Source organism: Halichoerus grypus, chromosome 14 (assembly GCF_964656455.1).
Source record: "Halichoerus grypus chromosome 14, mHalGry1.hap1.1, whole genome shotgun sequence".
Taxonomy (NCBI): Eukaryota; Metazoa; Chordata; class Mammalia; order Carnivora; family Phocidae; genus Halichoerus; species Halichoerus grypus.
This window is the reverse complement of record NC_135725.1, coordinates 43,928,408-43,940,902: the sequence shown is the minus strand read 5'-3', so window position 1 is coordinate 43,940,902 and position 12,495 is coordinate 43,928,408. Positions and strand designations below refer to the sequence as shown.

The 12,495-nt window shown below is 36.4% G+C and overlaps 1 protein-coding gene across 4 annotated transcripts in view; it reads right to left on the bottom strand.

Moving 5' to 3' along the window:
• Window positions 1–4,991: 4,991 nt before the first annotated feature.
• CNTLN (centlein) overlaps window positions 4,992–12,495 on the bottom strand; it is a 296,669-nt gene continuing 289,165 nt past the window's right edge. For all 4 annotated transcript variants that reach the window (XM_078061243.1, XM_078061240.1, XM_078061241.1 and 1 more), the window contains one exon: window positions 4,992–5,695. In XM_078061243.1, the coding sequence (XP_077917369.1) occupies window positions 5,594–5,695 (102 nt within the window). In that variant the 3' untranslated portion in view covers window positions 4,992–5,593. The remainder of the gene's footprint in view (window positions 5,696–12,495) is intronic.

Genomic DNA, 12,495 nt, shown 5'->3' with positions numbered 1-12,495 from the left:
CACATATCTCTTCCCCAGACTTCCTTCTCACCCTATTCTAAACATGTTCCTTCCAAGTCCCTGACTATTCAGCCCATGAATCAGTGCATCATCACATGTATCTGTTGATGGGCAAATGAATAAACCAGCTGTGGTACATTCATGTACTGGGATGCTACTCAGCAATAAAATAAACTATTGATGCACACAACGTAGTGTGTGTCTTTCTCAGCAAAAGAAATAAACTATTGATACACACAACGTAGATGGATTTCAAGGGCATTATGCTAAGTGTAAAGAGCCAATCTCAAAAGGTTATATGCTCTGTGCTTCCATTTATATAACATTCTCAAAGTGACAAAATTATAGTGATGAAGAACAAATAAATAGTTGTAGGCCTTAGGGTTGGAAGGAGGATAGGAGTACTAAGGAGCAACACAAGGAATATTCTATGTCAATGGAATAGCTCTGTATCCTAATTGTGGTGATGGTTATATCATCTACATGTGTGACAATATTTCATAAAACTATATCCCAAAAAATGAATGTAAAAACTTGTGAAATCCATGTATGCTCTCTATTTGAGTGAATAACATTGTCCCAATGTCATGTTCCTGACTTTGACAATGTGCTGCAGTTACATAAGGTGCCATCATTCAGGGAGTCCGAATGAAGAGTACGCAAGAACTCTCTATACGATTTTTGCAACTTCTTATGAATGTTCAGAATAAAAATTTATATAAAATAAAAGAAAAAGCTGGAATAAAAATGACTTGGATATACTTCTCTTTTTCTAATTTGCTCCCATCACTGAGTTAATGAACAGTGTCAAAACTAGTACAATAAGGAAGAATGGAGAGGATCCCTTATAAGACAAAGGATGTTGACAGGTGTCTAAGATAGGGAGCATATACAATGGGAATTAAAATCCAGGAAAGAACCAGGTCCCAAACCAAAGAAATTTGTCAAGGCAACAGGAAGATTTTTTTTGTACCCTCAGATTGAGTAGTAGCAATCTGAGAGAAAATATTGGAGGAAAATGCAAACTTCACTTACATATTTTTTTATTTTTTCTCTCTTAATTAATTTTCATCCACAAATATGTTGTGAGTGCTTTAAGTAGATTCAGGTGGTAAAAGGTGTATTTCTCCAGTGTCTGGAGTGGGGTGGGACACAAGCCAAGGGAAGTCTCTAGTACTTCTCTTCTAATAGCCCTGGGTCCCTCATGCCAGACTTAGCATTAACAAAGAGGGACATTTTCTCTATTATAAACTATGAGTACAAGGATGCAGGAGGGCACCTTCTTTTTACTTATTCTCAATGATGATATCCTAGTAGAAAGGAAGACTGAGTGGCAAAAAGTGCTGCAGTAAAAATTGTGGTATTGTGGACCATGTGTGTTGGTTTAAAAGAAAGAAGAAAATTGAGGATTGGACTGTGGAGAGGAAATCCTTATAGTGCCCACCATTCCCTCGTGAATAGGGAAAACCATCAAATATACGTCTGCATGTGTAAGAATCAAAAAGCAAGAGGCTTTTTAAAAAATTGAAGTATAATTAACATACCAGTGTTATGCTAATTTCAAGTGTACAATATAATATTCAACAATTCTATATGCTACTCAGTGCTTATCACTCTTAATCCCCTTTATCTATTTCACCCATGCTCCCTACCCACCTCCCCTCTGGCAACCACCACTTTGTTCTCTGTGTTTAAGAGTCTGTTTTTTGTGTCTTTTTTTCTGTATTTGTTCACTGTTCCGTTTTCTTAAATTCCACATAGGAGTAAAATCATATGGTATTTGTTTCTCTGCCTGACTTATTTCACTTAGCATTATATTAGGTCCATCCGTGTTGTTGCAAATGGCAAGATTTTGTTCTTTTTTATAACTGAGTAATATTCCATTATATATATAATAATTATATAATATATAATAAATAATACTATAATGGTATACATAAATACTATATATATAATAGTTAGATGCACAGGTGTATAAGAATTAAAGATAGCAACCCTTGTGACCACTTATTTCATGACTCCTTCTGAACCCAGAAAATAAAGGGCTCTCTCAAAATGTTTCCTGATACTCACCCTTCTTTTTGGTTTTAAATTATTTGTGACTATAAATTTCTTATAGAAATTTTCATTTCGGACCATCTAACTCTTAAGGATGATTTACTTGCAGAATCCTGCAAAATTTTGAGGATTAAGTTAGTATTTTCTTGGTTCTTTATTGTGTTCCATTGACCTATGTGTCTATTCCTCTGCCAACACCACACACTCTTGATTGGTGTATCTATATAATAAATACAGAGTGATTGGAGTTGGTAGAGTGATTTCTCCCACTTGATTCTTCCTTAAAGATCTTTAGCTACTCTCATTCCTTTGCCTTTCCATAAAATTTTTAGGAGAATCTTGTCTCTATTTTCAAAATATCTTGCTGTGATATAGGTAGGAATTGTATTAAACCTATCAATTTGGAGACAACGGTCATCTTTGCTATATTGAGTATCCCAATCCATGCTCTCAGTATATCTCCCTACTTATTTAATCTTCTTTCATCAGAGTTTGTAGTTTTCAGTATACAAGGTCTTATACATGCTTTGTTAGATTTACACCTAAGTAATTCTTATTTTTTTGAGCAAAGGTGAACTGTATTGTGAATTATGGTTTCCACACAAGTATTACTAGTTCACTAATGTATAGAAATACAATGAATTTTTGTATGTTGGTCTTGTATCTTGAAAAGTCACTTATTAATAATCTAGGAGGTGTACATATGTATGTATTTAAGAGATAGCTTTACTTTTTCCTTTCTAACCTATATGCCTTTTATTTCCTTTTCTTGCCTTACTATGCTAGCCAGGATTTTCAACATTATGTTGAATAAGAGTGGTGAGAGTAGACATCCTTGCCTTGTTCCTGACCTTAGGGGGAAGTGTTCAATCTTCCATTATTAAGTATAATGTGAGCTGTAGGCTTTTTGTGATTGTTCTCATCAAATTGAGGAAGTTCTTAATTATCTGAGTTGTTTTTTTTTCTCACGCATGGGTGTTGAATTTTTTCAAATGTTTTTCTGAAATTTTATGATCACGTGGCATTTCTCCTTTAGCCTGTTTACATGTCTTACATTGGTTTTTGAATATGGAACTCAGCCTTGATTTTGTATCTTCTGACCAATGTCCTTCCTAAGTATCAATAAAGCAATTCTAAACAGAATTTCAGAAAATTGCATTAGTTTTCTATTGCTGCAGTCACCAATTACCACAAACTTAGCAACTCAAAAAGGCAAAAATGTATTCTCTTACAGTCATGGATGTGCAAAATCAGTTTCACTAGGCTAAAGCGAAGGTGTCAACAAAGCTGTTTTTTTCCCTGGAGGCTCTGTGGGGGAGAATCCATCTTCTTGCCTTTTCCGGTGTCCAGGGACTGCTTACAGTCTTTGGCTCCTGGCCCCTTTCCTCTACACTGAAAGCTGTTGGGGTAGCACCGTCACATTTCTCTGTCCCTCTGCTTCTGTGGTAACGTTGATCTCTTCTGACTGACTCTTTTGCCTCCTTCTTGGAAGACATCAGGCCCAAACAGAGAATCTGGGATAATCTTCCCACTCAAGATCCTTAATTTAATCACATTTACAAAGTCCTTTTTTGCCATAAAAGGTAACAAATTCACAGGTTTCAGGAATTAGGAGGTAGACATCTTTGGAGGCCATGTTTCAGCCTACCATGTTTTCTTTCTTTTCACTGTCCTTATTTGGTTTTGGTATCAGAGTAATACTGTGCAGTCACATTTTTATCTTTGTAACAAAATTCTGCTGTGATGAGATACTACATTTCAAATTTTATGATTTTTTTCCTACCATCGTCTTCTTCTGAGTTGGGAATACTGTTATAAGTATTCATAATATTTGGTAATGTCAATAGACAGGGCATTCCTTTAGCACAGGTCTAATGTCCTTATATAATTAACACAATGCTTTGCCATCTAGTTCAACAGCAAGATAGTCCACACTCCACTGTGCCCTAAAAAGTATGGTATTGGAAGGTCATTTTTCTCTTATTCTGACACGATGGGTATGCACTGGTATTTTTTTTTTTTTAAAGCACAGTAATGCAATATTTGTGGCATTTGAAATGCTGTCAAGTTATAATTGTGTCATTGTGACTTGTACCTTGCCAAAAGGAGTGCCAAGTGACCCCAGCACCACATATGGTCTGGGCCACATACTCACCTGCACTACTGTAGCTTGAAAGCAGCCATAAACAATACATAAATAAATGAGCATCACTGTGTTCCAATAAAATTTTATTGATGGACACTAAAATTTGAATTTCATATAACTTTCACATGCTACAAAATATATTCTCTTTTTGTTTTAAACCATTTGATAATGTAAAAATTATTCCTAGCTTGTGGGCCACACAAAAACAGGCAGCAGTCCAGATTTGGCTTGTGGGCCATAATTTGCCAACCACTGCCTTAACCTCAGGGGACCTATATCCTAAAGGGGGCCGGGGGGAGAAATTAACAAGAAGATAAATAAGTGGACAGGTAAAATAGATAATTTTCTGTGATAAAGGAAATAAAGGAAATTAAATAGTAGGATGGCCAGGGAATGTGTCTCTGGGAACAGGTAAGGTGATCCTGAATGATGAGAAAAGTCATGATGAGCCAGTCATGAGATAAGCTGAGTACAGAGTATTCTAGAAAAAAGAATAGCAAGAGTAAAGCTGGAGGCAGGCAGAAGTTTGGTGAATTAGAGGAACCTTTTCCAAAAAGGTCACATGTGGCAGGAACATGGTAAGAGGTGAAATGGGGGTGAGAATATGTGGAAATCTAAAAAAGATGACATCATTGTTAAGAATTTAACTTTAAATTTAAGAAATTAACTTTAATTAGTTGACCACAGTAGAAGTTATGCTAGATCCAATTTTACACACTGGGCTTGTGGTCCCTTGCTAATTTAGAGGAGCACACCAAGTCTTGTGAATTTAAAAAAAGAAAGGGAGAAAAGGAGAAAATGTTTTTATTTTTGCCACATAGTTCTAGGAAAATACAGTATCTCCTATATTGTCCAGTATATTGAGAACAGATATAATTGGACCAATTTATTTCATTAAATGCTCATCCTTAAGATAATGATGCTTCACATTTTATATTTGCTTACAATACAAATGTGCTCTTCATTAGATGATTTAAGGCCTTTTATTAAAAGCAGTTTTACGTCAACAGTCTAGTTTCTTTATAAAACTTATAACATTAAACCCTCAGTTTACCCCTTTTTCTTCTTATATTCAGACCAATTTGTGTGTCCAAGCTTGTTCTAATTTCTTTGAATGCACTGGAAGGAAAATCATTTTTAAGTTTGCATTGATTTGTGGCAATATTTGTATTCAACAATCAAATGCTACACTATTTCCTTTTAAATGGCTATGTACTTAATTAGTTTCACTTGTTCAGCAATTAATTAGTTTCAGAGACTTCTTATTTTGGTATCAAACCTGACTATTGATAGTTGGAGCAGATACTGTATCAGGACGGTAATGCATGTTTTCCAGTCACATCGCACAAAAAGTTTTCACTTTTGGAAAAAAAGTTCTTCTTTGTAATATCATCTAATATCTTTCATAATTGTGAAATATCCTTCAACTAGTTTCTTTCTTTCATTTATTTTCTCCAGTACTGCTTCTAGTAAATAGGAGGCAAAAGGAAGCTGGAAGAGAAACACAGAAAAAAAGATGATCAAAACTCTATATTTTCTCTAGCTCAAAAACATACACTAAATATCATTAAACCATTAGAACTCAGCTACCTGCAACTTTGCACCCATCATGGTACCCTACTGGGTATCTTTTCAGCTGATCTTACTGGATAGTGGCAGTAATTTTGTCTTTTAGAATAAAAATGATAAAAGAGCAGAAGTAAAATGAAAAAAGATAAACGCCTTATTGAACAATTCATGGTTTACTGACCATGTTAATGATGTAATCTGCAATACAAGAAGCTAAGCCATTTGTCTTCAATCAGCTGATCAATAGCAGGTTACAGCCATCTCCAGGGCCCACAGGCCCACAGAAGTCGTACTGTATGCTCATCACTCATCAAAGAATGAGAGAGAACTATCAATATACTTGCCTGTGTTGGAGCCAAACACCTCAAGAGTTGTGGGGTAAAATTTCAGAGGGGAAAAAATGGCAAAATTATACCCATTGATTAAGTTGTTATAGAAAAGTTTGTTCGGCATATCAAAGTGTAATACACATGTTGCAAACTGCTGAGTTTATGAAATGTAGAGTACATTTTTAAATTTCATAATTTATATAACTTTTCTGGTAAAATTTCATTGTTCCCTCTGCTTCCCTGGGCTTCCTGGAGAACTCCAACTCGTACAATGCGTGTGTGCGCTGTAAGTAGGGGAAAATCTAAACTGTTCTCTGATTACTCGCACAGCTCCGCCAACTTGCTTCCATCTCCTGTCCAGCTCTCTAGTCTCACAGAAGAGGTTTCTATAATTAAGAAGCTCATTACGTCACTTCTTGGAGTTGTCCTTTGGATTCGCCAGGGAAAGACTATTTTTGTTTCCCTGAATACGTTAGCTGGGAATGCTTGTCACGCCCAGGCCCCTTTCCTACGGGGAAGTGGCATCGGGCCCTTTTTTGTGCTAGGATGACCACTGGTAGTGTCACCCATCAGTACCTGAGCAAAGACTTATGCCCTCGGTAGGAGTTGCCCAGCTGTGCTCAGCTAGGGTGATTATAATTTAGCTACACCGAACAGGATGGCTCTTTTCTGAATATGAATGGGGGAAAACAGCAAAGATTACGTAGCCCATGAAAGAAGCAGAGACCAAAGCTGGTCCAGAGCATTGCCTCAGATCCCAAAGTTTCTAAGATTCTAATTTAACTTCTTTCTTAGTTTTACAACAAACCGCCTTCTCCTTAGGGCAGCCTAAGTCTCTGCCAGGAGCTTCACACATTGTCTTCCTTGAAACTTACCACTGAAGAAAGCATAAGATACCAAAATATCACATTTCTTCAGTTCTGAAGACACTCTTGAATAGAAGATACACACATTCACTTAAAAACAGCTTTTTCTGGGGGAAACAAAAAACCCTACCACATTAAATATATACATACTGTGTTGGCAATCCAATGTCAGAAATACGAAAATGTGGGGGAAATGCATCTTAGAATCAAGCAAGAAGAATGTTAGACTTTCTTCTGCAAGATAAGGATACTAAAAGCAAATCCTTACTTTGACAGATTGACCTTCTGGGATGCAGAAAAAGATTATATTTGGCAAAACTGTCAGTCTTATAAATTAGGTAATTTAAATTCTCAGGGCATTAATATTAGATGTTAAAGAAATGCACATACAAAAAAACATTAACAAAACTATCAGGCAAATTTCTTTTATGTTGGCCATGGCTATCAGTATCATATGCATTCCTACCAAAAAGCAGACAAACAGGGGTGCCTTAGTGGCTCAGTCGGTTAAGCCTCAGACTCGATTCTTGCTCAAGTCGTGATCTCAGGGTCGTGGGATGGAGCCCTGCGTGGGGCGAACCTGCTTGTCCCTCTCCCTCTGCTCCTCCCCACCCCCTCCCCGGGCTCCCACACGCACTCTCTCTCTCAAATAGATAAATAAATAAAACCTTTAAATGTTATCAAAGAGGGGTGCCTGGGTGGCTCAGTCATTAAGCATCTGCCTTCGGCTCAGGTCATGATCCTGGAGTCCTGGGATCGAGCCCCGCATCGGGCTCCCTGCTCGGCGGGAAGCCTGCTTCTCCCTCTCCCACTCCCCCTACTTGTGTTCCCTCTCTCTCTGTCTCTCTCTGTCAAATAAATAAATAAAATCTTTTTTAAAAATTTAAAAAAATAAAAAATTATTAAAAAGAAAAAAAGCAGACAAGATGAGAATAACCTCCCATTTCTTCCTGATATAAACACAAGGTCATTTCCTAAAGCTGGTCAAGGAAAAAAAGGGTTCTCTGGCCAAATAAGTTTGGAAAACAAACCAAACTTTAAAAACTTTCTTGATTTCAGGATTTCTTAGAGGCTTTAAGATACGAATAGGCACTGTGTGTCTCCAAGAGGGCAATGCAATATCCTGTTTCTGAACTCATCTGTCCGTGCTTTTCTCATGGTCTGTTTATCGTGTTGGACCAGCAGTCCATGGAACACATGCCACTTCTGTAATTGCTTATGTAATGACGTCACCCGGTACTTTCACCAGGCCACAACGTACTGACATTCATCATCTTATTTGCATATCACATTTTCAAGTTAAAACCTAAGCCTTATTATCTTGTGATCTGAACAGTTTTTAACATGTCACTGCCCTCGGAAATTTCACTTCCTTTAAAAAAAATCTATCTCAAAGAATCTGTCTTCCAGGAAGCCTCCAAGGTGGAACAAGAGGTCCATTTACTAATTTACTACTGACAACTCACTTTATTCTCTTCCTCTGGTTCCCAATAAAACGTAAAGCCCCACAGTTAAACACAACTGTTTGTCAATCCTGTTTTATTGGATTGTAAGCTTCTTTTAAGCTTTGTATGGAGGCTAACACATATGGATTTCAAAAAGCAATCAATCTTTTAATCATGATGCACAGTATTTGCACGTCTGTCTGCCCTGTAAATAGGTCAGAAGAATGTTATTATCTGTCTATATAATATGACATGAAAGTTCATATATCTTACAAGTTGGTTGGAGATGTTTATTTTAATGGTTCTATTTCCTTTTTTATAAAACAGTTCTGAATTTCTTCCTCTAAACACAGTGCTCACTGTACATGCTTTTTATGACTTGTCGTTTACTGGGAAATATAAGGCTGGTTCTCAAAGAGGCCTTTCAGAAGTTGTTGTTGTTGTTGTTTCTTTACTATATAAGGATCAACTGTAATTTTATAAAATATAAAATTAATGTAATTTTGTAGTAAGATCATTAATAAATGAAACAAACTTAGAGGAAGTCTAAGGAGAAGTCAGAATTATAAAACACTTCAAATATAATAACTGAAAGTATCTGTTAACCAAAAAATTGTAAGCACATGTCCCTCCTACTTTATAAATTGTTCCTTACTCATGGAGTAGACTCAATATGTATTCAAATAATGAGTGTACTAGCAAGCCTGGGTTTACAAATAGCCTCTCTTGCCAAGTTTGCACTATTCACTTATTTGGCAAACTTCTTCCATAGACTGCACAGATAAAAATTTCTGCTTAGTCTAGGAGGAATTAATGAAAATTCTTGTTTTCTGAGAGTGGCTAAGAATGGCATTTTGAGTTCACTGGCTATTTTAGTCAACTGAGAGTAATTACTTTTATCACTCACAGATTATTATTAATTCTTAAATCTTATAAATCACAGTTAACCTGAAGACTGATGGAACATAATTTAATCTACTGTGATTCAAGAGAGTTCTGCAAAATCCTATAGTACCAAATGAACATCAGTTCTCAACAGTTCTCTTGATACCTTGTGAGATTTCTTGGTATGGAAATTTAACTAGGACATTGGAACAACTGAGTTTTGCTTGGTGCACAGTGTCGTCTTAAAGCAGGTCTTCCTAGTCATTCGGCTGTCCCTGTCGCAAAAGGTGATTTCTCTTTCGCAGAGATTTCCCCAGATTTCACAGACTTCCAGCTTATCTTACATGTAAACACCTACAGATGTTCGCCTTTAGGAACTGGTATGCTGCTGACACAATCTCACATTTATCCCTCACACTTACAAATTGTGGTTTCATTTAGAGGTGTTTCTGTATAAAGGTCAGATATGAGGGATGGCTGCAGATGTTTGAGAGCGACACTGGAAAAATAACAAAACCTAAAGTCCATGACTATAAAACATACAGATAATGTAAAGCATGAGCACTAACTAGAATGTGCTCTTAACAATCAAAAATGGAAAAGTTTTGTGTTAAAAGAAAAAAAAATGAAATAAGGGTAACTTTTTAAATCTAAGGGGCAAAGGAACATTTTCACCATTTTCATTCTTGTTTGGGGTTTGAAAACTATTACCAAGAAGATACCGCTTTTAAAACACAAACTGATTTTAATCTAGCTTGAGTCATACTGAAAAGAAAGATGTGAAATTTTATGTAGTATACCTGCTTTTCCTGGAAACACGAAAGAAGGTTTAACATTGTTAAATTAAAAAAAAAAAAATCCCAGGAAGGCTTTGAATGGAAAATTCTGAACTCTTGCAATTTCAGCTGGGTGTGAGAAATCTGTGTGGGTGGCTGAGTGTGTGGGTTTATGTGTGTGAGCAAGGGTGAGTGTGTGAGTATGCACGCATGTGCATGCATGTGTTCTACGTGCAACAGAGGAGATGTGTTCAGAGTTCTAAGGAGAAACTTTTAGTTAACCTTCAGTCCAGAAGGGACTCTATTTACAAAAGCCAGGGAGATTTATAAAACCCTTCTCATGGCCATATTGCAAGAATTCTGTAGAAGGTAAGCATATTTTGCAGAGAGGGCACTGGGGAAAGAGCCATTTTAAATTTCAGCATTTGCAAGATCTGAAGCAACTAAGAAGAACAGGGATATTTAAAGCTAAAGAAAAAGCACTGATTAAATTCCATACTTTAAATTTGCAACAGCTGAAGGCAGAAGGAATTTTTGATATGGTCCCAAGGCAAGAAAATGATCTCCAAAAAGTGGACTAAAATGGACTGAATGAAATTCAAAAAAGGATTAGCAAATAACAAAGAACAGGGCAACAACAAAATGAAATCAAGACACATTTTCCAGCCATTTCTGGCTCAAGGTTTTTATAGAAATCCTAGTAAAGAACCAGATTGTATTATAAGTGCATATTATTTGCTTTGTACAAGTATACATATTTTAATACATATACCCATAATTCTGTTCAAGTTAATTGTTTAATAAATTTCACAGTTGATACATTTTAACTCTTTGTTTATTGTCCTCCACCCCCGAAAATGTAAACGCCATGAAGGCAGTGATTTCTGTCTCCTTGGTTCACTTCTGTACTCCCAAACCTGAAACATCATCTGGTACGTAGGGGGCACTTAGTACAGGATTTTTTAATGGATTCCGTAGCATAGGTTCAGTTTTATCTCTACGAATTCTCTTCATTGCCTTTTCAAGTCCCAATTAAAAAGGACTGTTTCAGGTGTTTTTAGGGCCTGAAAACAAAGTTAAATGACCTCTATTACAATTTTAATTTTGGGGGTCAGAATGGGCAGAACAAATAAGCAGTTGTCTCTTAGAGGGCAGAGTATAAACCACTCCTAGTTTGGATATATGAGAAGGTAATATTGATCAGAGTATCATAGGGGTACATCTTCTGTGCCAACTGAAAGGAAACCAATTAAGTAAGAAACAAAATAATTTATCTCATTTATTCATAAGTATGGCCAGTAGACAGAAATTCAAATTCAAAGGCACTTAAGGCCATCTCTGCTAATTAATGGTGGAGGACACAGCACATGTGACACAAGAAATTTACTGAATTTACTTTTAAATGTATTCTTTTTTTTCTCTCTTTCAGTATTAAGGAGAGCATTTTTTAAATGGAGATACAGTTCACGTAACACAAAGTTCACCATTTTAAAGTATATAGTTCACTGGTTTTTAGTATTCACAAGACTATGCGACCATCACCACTATCTCATTCCAGAACATTTTCCTCACGCTCAAAAGAAACCCTGTACCCATTACCAGCCCCTCCCCTGTCTCCCCATCCTCCCCACCCCCTGGCAACCACTAATCTACTTTATGTCCTTATAGATCTGCCCATTCTGGACATTTCATATGAATGCAATCATATTATATGTAGCCTTTTGTCTATGGCTTCTTTTACGTAGCATAAGAGTCACAAGGTTCTTCCGTGTTGTAGCATGTATCAGTCCTTCATTCCATTTTATGGCTGAATAATAAACAGTCCATGTATGCGCATGCCACATTTTGTTACTCTATTCATCACCTGATGTACCTTTGGGTTGCTTCCACTTTTGAGGTATTAAGAATAATGCCGTTAAAAAAAAAAAAAAAGAATAATGCCGTTGTGAACATTCATGTAGGAGGTTTTTTTGTTTTGTTTATTTTTTTTTTGGACATGTGTTTTCATTTATTGTGGGCATCTACCTAGGGGATGAAACTGCTGGGTCATATAATCTCCCTTTAACTTTTTGAAGAACTGACAGCCTGTTTCACAGGAGTGTCATCATTTTACATTCCCAGCAGCAATGTATGAGGTGAGGGTTCTAATTTCTCCACATCCTCACCAACCCGTGGTATTGTCTGTCTTTTTCATTATAGCCATCCTACTAGGTGTGAAGCAGTATCTCATTTTGGTTTTTGGTTTGCATTTCCCTAATGGTTAATGATGTTGAGCATCTTTTCATTTGCTTATTAGCTATTTGTTTATCTTCTTGCAGAAATTTCTATTCAAATCAGTTTCTTTGCTTTCTGTTGTTGAGTTGTAAGAGTTTGAAATGTGTTCATAAATGGTTAAATTTCACTGAGAAGAGCCGGATAGAA